General features: G+C 38.2%; 2 protein-coding genes across 5 annotated transcripts in view; both read left to right on the top strand.

Moving 5' to 3' along the window:
- The window catches only part of pde4ca (phosphodiesterase 4C, cAMP-specific a), a 48,179-nt gene extending 41,731 nt beyond the window's left edge, over window positions 1-6,448 (top strand). For 3 of the 4 annotated variants that reach the window (XM_067453759.1, XM_067453760.1, XM_067453761.1), the window contains 8 exons: window positions 238-410; window positions 538-636; window positions 723-887; window positions 973-1,072; window positions 1,159-1,313; window positions 1,413-1,535; window positions 1,630-1,812; window positions 4,074-6,448. In XM_067453759.1, coding sequence (XP_067309860.1) covers window positions 238-410; window positions 538-636; window positions 723-887; window positions 973-1,072; window positions 1,159-1,313; window positions 1,413-1,535; window positions 1,630-1,812; window positions 4,074-4,559 — 1,484 coding nt within the window. In that variant the 3' untranslated portion in view covers window positions 4,560-6,448. The remainder of the gene's footprint in view (window positions 1-237; window positions 411-537; window positions 637-722; window positions 888-972; window positions 1,073-1,158; window positions 1,314-1,412; window positions 1,536-1,629; window positions 1,813-4,073) is intronic. The other variant, XM_067453762.1, reaches the window with a different exon arrangement.
- A 307-nt stretch (window positions 6,449-6,755) lies between these two features.
- Window positions 6,756-13,623, top strand: rab3aa (RAB3A, member RAS oncogene family, a). The gene is made up of 5 exons (XM_067453758.1): window positions 6,756-6,890; window positions 8,464-8,691; window positions 8,850-8,968; window positions 10,467-10,591; window positions 11,674-13,623. Exons 2-5 carry the CDS (start codon window positions 8,464-8,466, stop codon window positions 11,862-11,864), a joined length of 663 nt encoding a protein of 220 aa, XP_067309859.1. The 5' UTR covers window positions 6,756-6,890; the 3' UTR covers window positions 11,865-13,623.
- Window positions 13,624-17,924: the final 4,301 nt, after the last annotated feature.

Raw genomic sequence — 17,924 nt, 5'->3', positions numbered from 1 at the left:
GAAGAGCATTTTGTGCATCAGTGGAAGCAGAAAATATTGACCTAAAATGGCCAGTGTCACAAATTTGCTTCAGATTTGGTTAGTGACTCAAAATCATTTCACATCATTACGTTTCATTGTTTTACGTCTTAAAATATTTATTTCCAGGTTTAAATTAAAAAAAAAATCCCCAGGTTTTCAATGCTTATTTATGAGCTGTATCATTGCATGTAGTTATAAAATGAATCTGTGTTGCAGAGAAGCAACATGATATGGAGATTATGTCCCCACCAACCAAGGAGAAGGAGAAGAAAAAGCGGCCCATGTCTCAGATCAGTGGAGTGAAGAAACCCACACACAGCTCCAGCGTCGCAGCTTCCAGCATCCCACGCTTTGGCATCAGCACTGACCAGGAAGATCTGCTGGCCAAGGTGAGCTCTCACGGCCAGTAAAACACCCTATCAGCAACTAAAATCACCACAGTTAACATGGAGTTTATCTGCAGTAATTATAACAAAGTTCAATACTGTTTTAATTGCATCCAAATCCCTTTTGCAGGAGTTAGAGGACTTTGACAAATGGGGTGTGGATATTTTCAAGATATCCGAGTATTCAGGCAACCGCCCGCTAACGGTAGCAATGTACACAACCTTTCAGGTACAAAATTGAGAATAAAAAACATTGCTCATGTACTTTTGGTCCAACCATGACAATAACAAGTGTCCTGAACCTGTGATCCACAGGAAAGAGACCTGTTGAAATCCTTTAAAATTCCTGTAGACACATTCATTACCTACATGATGGCATTGGAGGAGAACTATCACTCAGATGTTGCATACCATAATAGCATCCATGCAGCTGACGTGGTTCAGTCCACCAATGTTCTGCTGTCCACCCCTGCGTTGGAGGTTTGTCTCAATCAACTCCCTTTTCATCATGTGCTCATTAGTCTCTGAAGTAAGGTGTTTCATATGCGGGATTCTGTTTTCATAGGCTGTATTCACCGACCTTGAGATCTTGGCTGCAATGTTTGCTAGTGCAATTCATGACGTGGACCACCCTGGAGTGTCCAACCAGTTCCTCATCAACACAAGTGAGTGGCCACGGCAGAGTAACAGCAACTTGTCATTGTGGTTGCACACTGTGTTGTTTACTAAGAGCCTAATACCTTTACTTCAGACTCAGAGTTGGCTCTTATGTACAACGATTCCTCTGTTCTGGAGAACCACCACCTGGCTGTTGGCTTCAAACTGCTGCAGGAAGAAAACTGTGACATTTTCCAGAACCTGACCAAGAAACAGAGGCAGTCTCTACGCAAAATGGTCATTGACATGGTGAGGAAATGGAGGCAATGACAAATCTGTGAGGTTATGATAAAGAACTACAATCAGCATGTGCTTTTATTTATTTACCATGTATTTCACTCCTTACAGGTACTAGCCACTGATATGTCAAAGCATATGAACCTGTTAGCGGACCTCAAGACTATGGTAGAGACAAAGAAGGTAACAAGTCTGGGCGTGCTATTGTTGGACAACTATTCTGATCGCATACAGGTATACTGTGAGCTTCTGTGGAGCAAAGCAATTTTATACTGATGATACATATTTAAAGTCCATTATTTAAATGTATGGTTAATCAAATGCTTAGGTTCTTCAGAACATGGTGCATTGCGCTGACCTGAGCAACCCAACAAAGCCCCTGGAGCTGTACCGTCAGTGGACCGATCGCATCATGGTGGAGTTTTTTACTCAGGGGGACAGAGAAAGAGATAAGGGTATGGAGATCAGCCCCATGTGTGATAAACACAATGCTTCCATTGAGAAATCACAGGTGAGTGAAGACTCTGTGGCCCTTTTTTTATCATTTAGATTCAACTATAAAAACACAGCATTAAAAACTTTAAACAACAATTAGAAATGTTGCATTGGTAACTAACTAAAATAAAATAAGTTGAAGTACCAAAATTAGTTTTTAAAGGGGTCCTGAATTGAGAAATCGAGAATAAGCTTTTGATATATATAAAAGGTTATGGTCATATAAGAATATCCTGTAAGTTTCAGAGCTGAAAACGTCCTTGTTAGTCAAAGAAAAGCTTTTATTGACACAAGGGATGCAACAATACAGTCAATACTTACCTCGGTTTTTAACCACAGTTTTCTGTTCGGTTCGTTTTTTTGCTATTCTATTCTTAGGCGATAGGAACAGAAAGAGGTTAAGGGGGAAAAAAACATTTTTTTATTGCAATGCTCTTTCTTTATTTTACTTAAAAGAATTGAAAAAAAAACTTCCTTAAACTTAAATGCAAAACAAAACAAAAAACGCAATTCACAAGCGCGTATTGAACCGTGAATGCCATTCCAAACAGTTCAATATTATATAGAGAATTGTGGCATGTCTAATTGACACCAGGCCCAGCAAACACTCGATCTCAGAATGTGCCAGAGTGTGGTGAAACACCGTCTCAAACAATGCCTGATTTGTTTAGCCACGCCCACAGACTCGTGCCTGACATGACATAGACCTAAAACGGATCGAACTTCTAAGGCAGCAATAAAGCTTCATTCAGATTTCAATATTATGACTGCATGGATTAACTTTATTTTTAATCAATATCCAGCTCACGTGGGGAAGTTTAAACATTGTGCAATAAATCATGTTTGTTAAGGATATTTTGTGAGCCCTGTGGGTGATTCATTCCACCTGCTGTTTCCCCTCACGCTTCAAAGCAATCCCTCAGGTGTACTGACAGGGGAGCTGAAGCTCATTAAATATGCAAATCCAGTCCTATCCGTGGGCGTTTGCTTCCAAGTCTTCAGTGCGACACGCCCATAAAATCCGAGCGCTCCAGGAGAGAGACTCAAAAACAGTGTAGAAAATAGCCTATTACTTATTCATTATGATGTTTTTGAATCTAAAAACCACGCAAACGTCATAAGTTGACCTCAAACCATAGTATAAAAGCCGCCTCTGACATACAAGTGCAAAAATTTACTTCTTTTTACAGCTTATTATTTTCTCAGTGCACATCTTAAAGAGTATTAACATAAACACAGTCATAAACAAGAATGGGTGACGGGAACAGTGTTTAGGATGCGTGCGTTAGGTCTTAAAGGGAAAGCAGTTATTTGTTATTCAAACTACAAAAAGACAAACGATCACACTGCTCTTGACTGATCAACTTGTGTAACTTTAATGGTTTCATCTGTAGGCTATTTAATTTTTTACAAAGAACATTATCCAATGTTGTTTTAAATTGAATTATTGCATTTTTTTATTCAGTTTCTTAGCTGAATGTTAGACCTACCTCAAAAAAATAAAGCAGTCTTTCATTTGTATATTTTATTATATTGTATTTATTTGTGCTATTGTTTGTAATCTGTTTATTTGTTCTTATTTTATAACTGTTTACTCGTCTTTTTAAATTCAATTTACCATTTGAAATCAAGCTTCCTTGTGCTGTGTGTAAACTATTGCAACACAATTAACCCCTTGTAAAAAATACATTGAGTTAGCAAATATTTGTGTGATAATTTTAATAGTAATTGATCAATGTTTATATATGAGAAAAAGCTTAAAAGCTTTATCATATAAAGTGATCTCTTCAGAAGAAATTTATGATTGCCTAGACTTTCAATAGACGGACAAAAAAAATGTTATATTAAAAAATATCTATTTAACCGTATATGCAGCGTTTTTGTCCCACCCGTGGTATCGAAAATAGCATTGAATATCGATGTGACATGTTTTGACTACACTGCTCAAAGAATCGCAATCGAGAATCGAAAGAACCGAATTCGAATGTAAGAAACGCAGAATCGTTCAAATAAAAACGATCCCCAACCCTAAGGAAAATGCTGGCCACGTGAATTTTTTGTTAAAAAAATAAAACAATGAATAAAAAGTTCTGTTGACATGGCAATAATGTCAACAGAATGTTTAGTATGGTATTGAGGTATTTTAGTCTGGTATTGAATCATAGTCATAATTTTGGTATCGTGACAACACTTATATATATATACAATTATTAGTGAAAATCCACTTTTTGAACAGTGATACAAACTCATATTTACTGTGTATGCTTCATCCATCAGGTGGGCTTTATTGACTACATCGTGCACCCACTGTGGGAGACCTGGGCGGATCTGGTTCACCCTGATGCCCAGGAGATTCTCGACACGCTGGAGGACAATCGTGAATGGTACCAGAGCTTGATCCCTCACAGTCCCACTTCCACTCCTGAGGACAAGGGCGGTGTGGTTGGGATGGGAGCGATGGGTGGAGGCATCTCCTCAGCGGGGGAGAAATTCCAATTCGAACTGACCTTAGAAGAGGAAGGGGAGTCTGATGTTGAAAGTCCGGTGGACGAAGAATTACCCATCGCACAGGATTCTTCCAGGACAGATCGAGAAGGCAAACATCCGTCTTCGGCTCCCCGCACACAGCACACCAACCTGACCGCCCGCTCCCCTGGCTGCAGGACAATGTCTTTTAAGATGGGCGAGTTGCCAGACAGTGATGAAGATAGAGAACTTGACCAAGAAGGGAAAAGCGTATCGTGTCTGCGCCTGGGAACATAACACTAGTGCACTTTTTCATTTAGTTTCCGTTTTCTTTTGTACCTCTTCTTCACCACCTCCCTGTCCCTCTCCATCCCATTCTTAGCTTCCTCGGGCAGTGCAGAAGAACAAAGGAGAGGTAGGAAAGCTTCCACGGGACGTTTTTTATACAGTAGTAACTTTGCACTGGAGAGAGCTCTTACTCTACAGACTGTCAAACCATGAAACTTTCTTAAAACGTTCTCAACAGTTTCGTGGCTTCGGGAGGCCGTTTGTCATGCAGTCTACGCGTAAACCACCTGTGTGATATGGACTGAGAGGAAAGTACTCGTCTTCCTGTGACATCCCAGGTTTAAAGTTAACAAACAAGTGGACCTATGAGAGCCGTCCGAACATATTGATTGATAAACAGGACACTTTTTATGTGAGACGTATGTGCACTAAAATGTTTTTTAAAAGATACACTGTTGGCTTAAAGCTGGTCTGTTATTAGCTGAACAAAAACAACCTAACCTTAACACAACAGAACATCTCAGGATTCAAAGAAACGATTGCTTTCATGTAGCAAACAGCTTGAGGGTACCCGCCGTCTTCCTTGGATCACTATAAAATCTGTAGACTGAAGTCGAGCCATGATTGTGATCTTTTGTATTTGTATGTGACGCCACCTAGTGCTTAATAGTGGAACTGGAGCCACATTGATAGGATTTACCACTCCAGCTAAACACATTGGCTTTGTATTTTTGTTCCTTTGCACAGATGATGCTCATTTGACTATTATAATTTTAACTTTTATTTGTAGGATTGCTGCTTTTATTTATGACATTCACATGGTTTACACATGCTTTTTCGTTTATATTTCTGTTCTGCTTCATCCAAAAAGCATGAGCGTAAGCATTAATAGGTTGTATGTCACGGCTTGCTTCGGATATAACAGGTAGCACTTTAGAGATCTCTTTGTCATTGCCAAACGTTGCTCCATCAGTAAGGGCTGGAGTCATTATTAATGTACAGAAGGCTATGATTGGCTGTGGTCAGCAGGGTAACCAGCATGTGTACGCACCCTGTAAGGTGGTCTCTGGAAGGCTGAGCTAGATCAGAAACCCACATTAGCTGTACAGGAAGTGATCGGTGTCCTTAAACCACATGTGTACTTTCTCTTTGTTTCTGTGCTGGTCACACTAAAAAATGTGAGGTATATTAACATCTTTATAAATGATGTATGATGTCTAAACAAAAGTGAACACTTTGCTCTAAAACGAGAGCTGTGCGCTGCAAGAGAAATGAAGCCAAAGTTAGTTTTCTGTGCCAGACATTTTGTGTTCTTTTGTTTTTGGTGATTGATCAGTGCTCTGCTCTTCACAGGGACATAGCCAATGACAGTACAAGTGCCAAGCAAGCATGATCCATGCTGTACTGTAATTTCCATTTTGCCACTGGCTAATTTCCATCAATGACATCTACTACTGTCAGTAACATACTGATTTGATCATTTCGTTTTCTTTCTTCTTTATTCAAAACAGCTGTTTTGTCAAGCTGACATTTTATTTAAGATTATTCATGATAAATAATAGTCTTTCTGAGTCAATGTGCTCATTGAAAAGTCTGAATTTGTGCGTCCTTTTTATACCAGGTATGAATTTTAATATTGGATACAGTGAATCTTTGTAAAGAAACGGATTACAGTAAACAGGGCTTTTAATTATTGGCTATATGTTTATCTTAATGTCATGTTTCGTGTGGTGAAAGAAATGTGGCCATGCAGTTTCGACTTGACTGTACATGGCACACATCTGTTTGGTCTGCAGATCTGACAATCCCAAAAGTACTGTTTACCACAACGCTGTTACTAATGTTGCTATGATTGTTTTCCTGTTCCCAATGCCAATAAACCAAGAAATGTTAGTAAACTGGACTTTGTGTCATATGATCGCCCATCCCTTGCTTTGGTAAATCATAATTATGACATAAAACGTCGAATAATTATGTCACATATTGACAAAAATAAACCTTTTCTCGGTTTCTCAATTTCAATTTAGACTTTTTCATAATTAATACTTTTCGTCATAATTCCGATTTCCGACCTTTTGTAATTCTGAAATTATGAACTGTAGAAATTGTGATGAAATGGGTTTCCATAGTAGGCCTATTAAAGAAAAACGTTCATGCATTAAAAAGACGTCTGGCTCTATGTCGCTAAGGGGACCGAGCGAGCGTGTGAATAGCTCATCCACATGTCAATCATTGTTTAGCCCCGCCCCCAGCTGACTCCAGTCGAGTGACGAAAGCACGAGCGCAGGTGCACAGGCTGGGAACTGCATCCAAACCACACCAAAAAAACCAACTCTCACGGTAAGCTCTATGGCAACATCGTACCGTTTAATCTTGCGTTCATTTCGAAATGGTCCAAGATATCGCGTAGAAACTAGGAAATAAGTGGTTTTAATTTCAAAATGTCGTAACCTACATTTGACATCGCTAACGTTAACTGGGGTGGCTCATAAACAGCCTCTGCTGTATAATCCATCGCTGCATGTTAAAACATGTCAACTGGCTTTTGACACTCAGCACACTGTCGCTAGCAGTTACGATGGATGCTATCTGTTTGATCGATGCGGTTTTAGACACTCACTGACCCGAATGGAAATGGAAATCAGTCCGTGTGTTAAGCGGATAGATGCTAACCAGAGATCTACGGACTTAACGTTAACCATTATCAGCCATACAGCAGCCAACAGACTCGCTCTCAGTCACTGGCTGCAGTAAATTGCCGAACGTAGCAGCACTTTTCATACGCAACGGTTTCCTGCTCTAATCTTGTACGCCAAGCCTGAACCATATGTTTGAATTAAGCCTTGTTGGGTCTGCTAAGGTGGCCTGATTAATTACCGCCTGAATAGAGCAGGAATGTTGGTCTATTTCTATATTGGATATAAACTCATTGATCTTTCACTATGAAATGGAAATGTTGCCATAATCTTCATCTGACAACGTCGTGTGCTCAGTTCCTGACAGCCAGCTAAGCACAGGGTTTAGCCGGCACAAAACCTTTAAAATCCCTGGCTACACTGACAGCCTAGCTCAATCCAGAAGGATACAGGGATAGTGCCAGTTACACCCTCTATTCACTTTGAATTTGAATTGTAATTGTATTGAATTATAATTCAGCAAACATACTGTTTCAACACATTTCCAGGAACCGTTTCTGATGCCATTGTGCAATATTGAATGATACAGTATATGAATAATCAACCTTGTAGTTATGTTATTTGTCCTAAATGCTTTGATTGTAAAAAAAAAATTGAGGAATTTATTGAAAAATGCACATTATCCTGCAATTATTTGTTTCTACTTTTCAGTTCTGCAAATAAACGTCTCATTGTGTTCACAAATATAACCTATAGCCTACTCTTAAAAATTGTGTGGCCTTCAGGCTTTGTTTATCTGCCAAACCATATAGTTGTTTATTCAGAGAGAATATGAAAGGGGTCAGTCAGTCTCAAGTTTTTCAGAAATGACACGGTTGCTTGGCCATTTTACATTTTTCAAATATATTTACCTCTATGCATTAATATAACACAACCACTTGTTTTTTAATTTTTATTTTACTTTGTTTAACCATAGAAAGTGTCTAAAATACAGTTTTATTGTTTATACATCTGTTAATTTTTCAGTGCACACGAGTGTTTTCCCCCCAGATTTCGAATAGCCTTAGTTCTGCATATATTTTACAGCAGAATATAAAATACTTATAAAGTAAAAAGTACCCACTAAAAAAATGTTAGGGCCGAGACTCAAATTTGACTTAAAGGCTATTTCATGCTTACTTGAATAGAATACTGTTATTAATCTTTACGGTATGAAAACACAATAGCGATTTTAAAGGATGACCTTCTTTGGCAGTGACTCTGTTTCATTGTTTCAGATGGCCTCAGCAAATGATGCTCGATATGGACAAAAAGAGTCTGCGGATCAGAACTTTGATTACATGTTTAAGATCCTGATCATTGGTAACAGCAGTGTCGGAAAAACCAGTTTCCTGTTCCGCTATGCTGATGACTCCTTCACCCCCGCTTTCGTCAGCACTGTCGGCATAGATTTCAAAGTGAAGACCATCTATCGGAATGACAAGAGGATAAAGCTCCAAATATGGGTGAGGAGTTTATCAAAAGCATCCTGGCATTTTCAGTTTTTGTTTCTGCTTTCTGGGTTTTGTGTTTGAGCTGTTATATTGATTTTTGTTCAGTTTTTTTTTTTTATAAAGACATTTTCACTCCACTTTATACTACTTCATACTACTTTATATTTCAGGACACTGCTGGGCAGGAAAGGTACAGGACCATCACCACTGCATACTATCGTGGAGCTATGGGATTTATTCTTATGTTTGACATCACCAATGAGGATTCATTTAATGCTGTTCAAGACTGGTACGATAGTGCTTATTTTTGTCTGTATTTTTTTTTTTTAAAGTACACATTTGCTAAGATAAGACCTAGGTAATGTCAAAATACAGGCTGTTCTAGTTCTAGCCACTAGTAATGTATCCATAGATTCCACACAGAACACAAAATTGATACACAATGACACGATCACAGCGAGTCAAAACATCTGTGATGTTTTGTTGGCATGAAATGAGAATTCACCATGTCTATTTAAATATTATTCATCTTATTGTGAACAAATCTTCCTTTGTGTAAAATTTGCCCTTACCTAATGTTTTTATCAAAATGTCAAAAATCAGTCTTGGTGGAACGAAACAACTTCTCTCTGGTGACGTATTGTGAGGTTCTCCAATCATTTAGTCAACTTAAAACTGGACACTCCACAATCAACTGCAAGCTTGCAAGCTTAAATGGGTAAACAAAATAACTTGTTACTTAATTGGAAAAAGTAACTCTTATATAAAAAAAATTGTTACTTTACTAGTTACTTTTCTGAGCTGTTCTGAAGCTTAAAGTAGAGTCGAGCTGGGCGTCGCCATCTTGCGAGCGAGTCATTGCATATCCCTCCCGGATAACAGAAAAATGGGCAAAAAGGGCGGAGCTTAGGTGACGCAATGACTATAGACGGCGGGTAAATGGCTATCCACCTGTCACTCAAAGTAACCACGCCCTTAATTATGCAGAACTTTGAGGATTTATATAATGTAAACGAATGAGTTATAAAAAAATTCACTCTCCTCACAGTTGTCATGGAGGTCAAAATTAGCCTTATAGGCCAAAACCACAATTTGTACCAGGCTGTAAACGTTTTTTTTCTGCTGTAAAGTTGAGAATTTTAACATAGGGCTCAATGAGATTCTGCTCCCTTCTGGAGCCTGCCCCTAGTGGCCAGTCAATGAATTGCAGTTTACATTACTTCCGTATTGGCTTCAAGAGAGATGGCGGGAGGTTGCCGCTATGAGTCACTCCACAATCGAATTCAAGCTTGCGTTTATCTCTCTTTAGTTTTGAATGCAACAACCACATCTCAAAATCCTACCCTACCCTACTTTTAATTAATTAACTTTTAATTAATTACACTTGGATGTACCTCACAATACAGAAGAAAAAATCTGGCGCTACTTCCATTTCATTGCGAATTGAATTTGCGGAGCGGACTTTGGACCAATGAGATTTCAGGGCACAATGTCACAGAAATGAAACCAAACAGTGCTGGGGAATGTTACAATATTTGTTACTCCCTAAAAAAGTAAATTTTACATCTGCACCTCAAACAAACCTTTCTTCTGTTGCCATTCTGGATCGCAGGAGAAGAAAGTTCAGCACTTACTTTGGCAATAAGAACAAAAAAAAATAAACACAAATGTGATCAAATGTGTATATATATAAAAATGTCATTTGTTTTTAGTTCTTTATTTATTTAATTACAGTAGTAATTAAGCCGTTAAAATGCTTTTTCCTAATGACCTGTCATTGTTTTTAGGTCCACCCAGATTAAGACATATTCATGGGACAATGCTCAAGTGCTGCTGGTGGGAAATAAGTGTGACATGGAAGACGAGAGAGTGGTTGCTTCAGAGAGAGGAAGACAGCTGTCCGAACAGTTAGGTGAGTTTTCCTCAACAGAATGTTTAAGACACTTTTGTATAAGACTTTCCTTCATATGCAGTTTCCCAATAGCTCTTATTCTAGGGCTGTCAAAATTGCTCAAAAATGACGTTCGAATATTCCTGTTTGTTTTAGAGGGAATATTCGAACGTCATTTTTGAGCAATTTTGACAGCCCTAGAATAAATCTGGGTGCACATTTTGTCAATGCATTACGTCAATAACAAGACAAATTAATACAAAGAGACATAACTACTTCTATAGGTAGTCTATTAAAGTTTTTAAATATTTGACAACGTATTACTTACACAAAAACAAGTAAATGAACTAATGGACAAGACCGCAGAGGGCAGATCTCTCTCTCTCTCTCTCTCTCTCTCTCTCTCGCTCTCTCTCTCTCTCTCTCTCTCTCTCTCGCTCGCCCGCCCTCACCCTCTCTGAGGATAACGGTTTAAATGAACAAACTTTGAGTGCTGATCAAGAGTTTTGTGCAAGCAATATAAGGTCGCGAGACTCGCGACTCTTGTCCCAAAAATAGCAGGCTTCATTCAGTGATTGAAACAAATATTATTAATATTAATTGAAGTTTTACAGCATATTGTTGAATGCTCCGAGCGAGCTCTGCTGTGCTAAACACGGAACTTTTCCTTGACATGAAACTGTAATTAATCAAACCAGTGAAAGCAGTGCATTTATCCTTTATTCATGCAATATTTATTCAGCCAGTACAGTAGCCCACACTTTAGTGTTTCTGTTTAATGTTAAATAAAATTAGGCATGGTATGCTAACTGTATCTTACATAGCTTACATCACTGCAAGACGTGTCAACTTTCAGCAGTGACAGTGCCACTCCTGTCAGTCCTGTGACCTGTCCCTGAACCCCATGCGCGCACTCACTCGCAAAGCAGACAGCCACGCCTCCACTAAATTTTATTTTTTAAATTTGAATATTAATTTTCACCTTCGAAATTCGTTTTTCAAAAAACTATTCGAATATATATTCGAATTTAGAATATTCATTGACAGCCCTATTTTAATTTGAGACTCTTTTATTGGTCTTTGACCTTATTTAACTTTGACAGGCTTTGAGTATTTTGAGGCCAGTGCCAAGGACAACATCAACGTGAAGCAGACATTTGAGCGTCTGGTGGACATAATCTGTGACAGGATGTCAGAGAACCTGGAGTCGGCGGATCCGTCCGTCGTTGGAAACAAGCAGGGCCCTCAGCTCAATGAGCAGCCACAACGCTCCAACAAGGACTGTGCTTGCTAAGGGTCGCTTTCAACCCCTCAACCATTCCCTGCAGATTGAACAATGGACCGCTCTACGAAGGAAGTCTTTGGTAAGAGAAGAGCTGATGGGATGCGGCTGGAGCCTGTTGTGCACAGTTGTGAGGTTGACATCAGCGCATTTGTGTTTTTCTGATTATGATGGTATTGGTAACCAATGTCCTCTCATCTCTTAATCATTTAACTAATCTAACTTAACTTTTTGACTAAATCTCTGAATAATTAGAAGTATATTTAGTGTCAATTGAATTCCAACGTCAAATTATCATGAGCATTTTTATGTATATTTTGGATTTCATTAAAGTTAAATTCATACTAATATCCCCAATACATTGCCAAGAGATATTTTATTAGACCAATATACGGTTTTGGACCAGAAACCATCAGCATAAAGGCTCTTCCCAAGATAGAAAGTTTGAATGAATCCTAAGCTTGAATGTTTCATAGTGTACCGTTTCACTCTTTTAATATATATTTTTTTCAATTAAAGAGTGAAAACTGAATAAAAAAACACTAATTTACTCCCTATTACTTTTAAATAACAGCAGGTGTATTTTGTAAAACATATTATATAAGTAAAAATGGTATATGTCTAATGATAGATGTAATTAGGAAGGATTAACTATGATGTGGTTAATTGCTTCTTGTTTTTGTAATATGAAGGAATTAATTAATTAAAGTGTTTTTTTCAGTTCCATGTTCTGCTTTTATTCCGGTTCCTTCACATAGTGGACTCAAACTCCTCATTTTGCCATGAAGTGAGCGTTATGCATGTTATGTCATCCTAGTATTGATATTTAGTTTCTACAGGCTGAAAACACAAGAAAAGCTTTAATAAAGAGAAACTTCATCAAAGAACAGCAGCTATTGTGTTTCTGGACAGAAAGAAAGTAATATTAAAACAGAATGCATTGTCATTAGGCATTGGAAACGCTATAAATACTGTAAAGATTGCTTTACTTAGTAACCTGGTTGAATATACACCAGTAGTTGATCATGTGTCAGTTAAATCACTAGACTGTTAATTATGTTGTTATTAAATATGTTAATTTACTGCTTTATTTATTGTTTATTTATTTACATGCGTTTTTAATTGGTTTATGTGTTCTGCGTTAGATCAAGAGGCTACAGCTATTCTTATAAAACAGGCCTGGATCCCTGAAATATCACACTTTTATAAATCACAGGTTTATACACAAGGATTAATGTGTGAATTTTTGTTAGATTTTTTTCCCTATGCAATTCAGAAGCTTTGTTATACCAAAAAGTCACTGGATATACAGGGGCGCTGTGTTTGTAAGGTGCATCCTTTATACCCTTCATTTATATACTGTTTACAGTCCGTCCTAAACAAATAGCAAACCACTGGGATTTACTTTTTTATACAGAGAAAAATGACACACTAGTACACTTTATATGTAGGGTAATCACTGTTAAAGTCATAAAACTTAGTTTGAAAAGCAGAAGGTTTGGTTTTGATACTCTTTTTGTAGTTTGGCTGTTTGAGTTTTGTTTGTTTGTTTTGTAAACCGTACAGTAGCTCTCCAATTCCCACACTTACAGCAAGAAAATAAAACATTACGGGTAGCAGGTTTTAAGTGATGTGTATCATATAATGCTGTTTTTCAACCTGAGAGAATGGGTCGAATAAACCACTGTATTAGCAACGGATATAAGCTGTTTTATTCTGAATGAAATGGCCACATGCATCTGTTTGAGTTAAATAAAAATCTATGTTTGAATTCTTTTGCCATTTGCTTTTCATTGGTGACCTCATTTGAGAAGTGAACAATTTGCTTAGTTTATACACCGATCAGGCATGACATTATGAGCATCTTCCTGATATTGTTCAGACCCGACCTGTCAAGGCTTAGACTCTAGACCCCTTAAGGTGTGCTGTGGTATCTGGCAGCAAGATGTTAGCATCAGATCCTTTAAGTCCTGTAAGTTATGTGGTGGGTCCTTCGTGGATCAGACTCGTTTGTTCAACACATCCCACAGATGCTCGATTGGATTGAGATCTGGGGAATTTAGAGGCCAAGTCAACACCTCAAAATCATTGTTAAACCATTTTTGCTTTGTGGCAGGGCACATCATCCTGCTGAACGAAGCCACAGCCACCAGGGAATACCGTTTCCATGAAAGGCTGTACATGGTCTGCAACAATGCTTAGGTAGGTGGTACGTGTCAAAGTAGCATCCACATGGATGGCAGGACCCATTGCCCAAAGCCTCACACTGCCTTCATCAGCTTGCCTTTTTCCCATAGTGCATCCTGGTGCCATGTGTTCCACAGCGAAGCACACAAACCCAGCCATCTATGTGATGTAAAAGAAAATGTGATTCATCCGACCAGGCCACCTTTTTTTTTTTTTGCTTTCTGGTCCAGATCTGATGCTCACGTGTCCACTGTTGATGCTTTCAGCGGTGGACAGGGGTCAGAATGGGCAGTGGGCACCTTAACTTGTCTGCGGCAATGCAGCCCCATACGAAGTAAGCTGCGATGGTTGGTGTATTCTGACACTTCAATCAAAATCAGCATTAACTTGAGCAATTTGAGCTAAAGTAGCTGATTGATCGGACCACATGGCCCAGCCTTTGCTCTCCGCGTGCATCAGTGAGCCTTGGCCGCCCATGACCCTGTTGTCGGTTCACCACTGTTCCTTCCTTGTACCACTTTTGATATATACTGACCACTGCAGACCGGGAACACCCCACAAGAGCTGAAGTTTCGGAGATGCTCTGACTATTTACCCTTGCTCATTTTTCCTGCTTCTAACACATCACCTTTGAGGACAAAATCCAAAGTCTATGCTGCCTAATATATCCCACCCACTAACAGGTGGCGTGATGAAGACATAATTAGTGATACTCACTTCACCAGTCATAAAGTTCTGCCTGATTGGTGTATGTATTATGTTATAAGAAACAATCAAGGGTTTGATACATACCGTGTCTTAAGATCATTTTTTGATGATTGATGAATGACAAGTACGCAGATGCTAAATGAAGAGTCTTGGGAATTAAAATCATCCACGTGTTATCTTAAAACGCACTATATAAATTGCCTTCTTTCCGAGCCTCGTCACATAATCTAAACTTTTTCTCAGAAAGATCAAAGCCGTTGAGATCCGCACAGATTCATGGATGAACCTATCCGTGAATTTACAAGAGGAGGCCCACAGAAATCTGTTACAACAAACGCGCTGCATTATATTACATCTTGTACAATATGGCTGCGCTGAGTTCTTGTTTTCAGATGTTTATGGCTAATACGGCTGATGTCTATAGCATTTGTGATGAACAGATGATGATGCCTTCCATCGTGGATCTTTTGCATGATTCTATTATCTGTTTGGATGGGTATTCTTCTGTCGTGGAGGACGGTTATACACACTTGACCACAACAGAAGAGCTTTACACCACACAGAATAGACAGATACAAGGAGAAAGGATGATATTGCTCAACGGCTCAAACACAGATACACCCATTCATGTGCAGTCCAGAGAGATCAATCTGAGCACGAGCATGTCGAGGTTTACCTGCCAGTGGCTGGAGGGACAGTGCTGTAAGAAAACCTACTGCACCATGAAGGAGCTCATCTCTCATCTGACAGCGGAGCATGTTAATGTGCGAGGGCAGTGCAGTTACATTTGTTTATGGGAAGGTTGTTCCCGTCAAAGGAGTCCATTCAAGGCCAAGTACAAACTGATCAATCACCTGAGAGTCCACACAGGTGAAAAGCCCTTTCAGTGCTCCTTCGGTTGTGGAAGAGTGTTTGCACGGGCAGAAAACCTGAAAATTCATGAAAGGACACATACAGGTGACGCTTTATTTTTAAATTTTAGGTTGGTGTTACATGAAGGGATTTTCATTTTCATAATGTCATTTAATTTTCATAATCTTTGTTCCAGGTGAAAAACCTTTCAGATGCCCTTTTGAGGCCTGTGAAAGGCGTTTTGCAAACAGCAGCGATAAACAAAAGCACATACGTGTCCACACACCCGACAAACAATACATTTGCATGTACTGCAATAAATCATACTCTCATGCCAGCTCCCTCAGAAAACACACAAAGGTAAATAGAACTTACATTTCATATCATTTTTTTAAAAACTTATTTTATTTAAGTTGTTTTGTAATTTAAATCCAACAAAAAAGTGTGCTGGCAGATAATGAAAAATGTACTTTGATATTCAATAAGTGAAAGATCTACTAAATGTTAATGAAGGTAACATTACAAATACTTAAACTCTTTTTCTATCTCTCTTCACCGCAGGTCCATCTGCCAGTCAAGCAATCCACTCAGAGCTCCAGTTATGACACCAGCTATAGAGATCCAGCCCATTTCAAATAATATTTTATGGTGTGCTTTAGAACTTTTTTTTTCATAAATAAAATCAGAACTGTCAACATGTGAAAATTATGTTCCACACCTGATGAATAATTATATATTATAATAATTATATAATATCATGTACACAGAGAAAAAATACTGTAATTTGATTTATTATGCAGCAATTCAATTCAATATTTACACTGTAAGAAATCTTTTTGGTGAAAAAAGCTGGCAGCTGTGGTTAAAAAAGTATAAACACATTTACAGGACACCCTGTACATTTTACAATTTAAAACTGGATTTATGCTGAATTAGCAAGTCCATGCTGCTAGAAACTATTTAGCACTTTTAAGATATACTGACATCCACCATAATAGCACTGGTGGTAAAGAGAAAGCCACATGAAGAATCACACGTCATCACAAGTAACTAAAGTAAATATTAATATATAGAAGACATACACACACATTTAAAACACACTATCATGGTAACACAAATGACACTAAAATAAAACATTAATTTAACAACATAAGATGTAATATAAAAACCTAAAGTGGATAACTAACTCTAAAACATAATACAACATTTAATAAAATCAAATGTGAAGTGTCACAGTGAATTCTGGGAATGTCAGTTTTCCGTTTTTGCTGTAAATTATTAGATGATTTGTTCTTATTTACTCCCCAAAATGATACATTTAACATTATTTTACTGTAAAAGTACATTTAGTTTGATGTATTAATGTTTTTCCCTGTGTATAAGAAACCTTAAAACATCTTTAACCGCTAAAAACAGTTTGCATGTTAGTAGATATAATAAGTTACATGTCAAAACAGTTACAGCATGATGTGAGATAAACAGATAAACTATTTAAAATGTGTAACCAGTCAGTAGCTAAATACAGAATGAAAAGCATCTCATCTTGTTGTTGTCTTGTAAAGTGACTAGTAGCACAACTTAGTTTCATTCAGAACAATTTTGATTAGGCACACAATTAAAGAGTTAGTTCACCCAAAAATGAAAATTAGCCCATGATTTACTCACCCTCAAACCACCGTGTGAATTTAACTTTCTTTCAGACAAATACAATCGGAGTTATATAAAAAGAATGTCCTGGCTCTTCATTAGAGCTTTATAATGGCAGTGAATGGGCATTTCTATTTTGAAGTCTATAAAAGTGCATCCATCCATCATAAAAGTGCTTCACGCGGCTCTGGAGGGGTTAATAAAACCCTTCTGAAGGGAAGTGATGTGTTGTCTAAGAAAAATATCCATACCTAAAGGTGTCATGAACTGGCTTTTTTCTTTTTTTATACTGTTATCTGAGGTTAACTAATGACGTTTGTGTGGTTTTTACATTCAAAAACATCATAACTAATAAGTAACAGGCTATTTTCTACACTGGTTTTGAGGCTGTCTTCTTAAAGGGGGGGTGAAATGCTGTTTCATGCATACTGAGCTTTTTAAGACTTGGATTCCCATCCTAAACATAGACAAAGTTTCAAAAACTAATGTTGGATGTTTGATAGAGTATTTCTGTGTCAAAAATACTCCTTCCGGTTTCTCACAAGTTTCGGAGAGTTTTTTTCGAGTATGGCTCGACTTGACGTTAATAGAACGGAAGGTCCTTGTATGGGCCGTACGGGCTCTTCTCCCGGTAGGGTGCGCGCGCGTGTGACTAGAGCGAGAGAGAGGAAATGCACG

The sequence above is a fragment of the Pseudorasbora parva genome, chromosome 9 (genome assembly GCF_024679245.1).
Source record: "Pseudorasbora parva isolate DD20220531a chromosome 9, ASM2467924v1, whole genome shotgun sequence".
Taxonomy (NCBI): Eukaryota; Metazoa; Chordata; class Actinopteri; order Cypriniformes; family Gobionidae; genus Pseudorasbora; species Pseudorasbora parva.
Note: the sequence above shows the minus strand (reverse complement) of the source record. Positions and strands in the feature narration are given on the sequence as shown.

Coding starts and splice junctions, on each gene's coding strand:
- rab3aa (XM_067453758.1), top strand. CDS start 8,464: ATGGCCTCAGCAAATGATGCTCGATATGGACAAAAAGAGTCTGCGGAT. Junction 8,692..8,849: donor GGATAAAGCTCCAAATATGG/GTGAGGAGTTTA, acceptor TTTATATTTCAG/GACACTGCTGGGCAGGAAAG. Junction 8,969..10,466: donor TTTAATGCTGTTCAAGACTG/GTACGATAGTGC, acceptor CATTGTTTTTAG/GTCCACCCAGATTAAGACAT.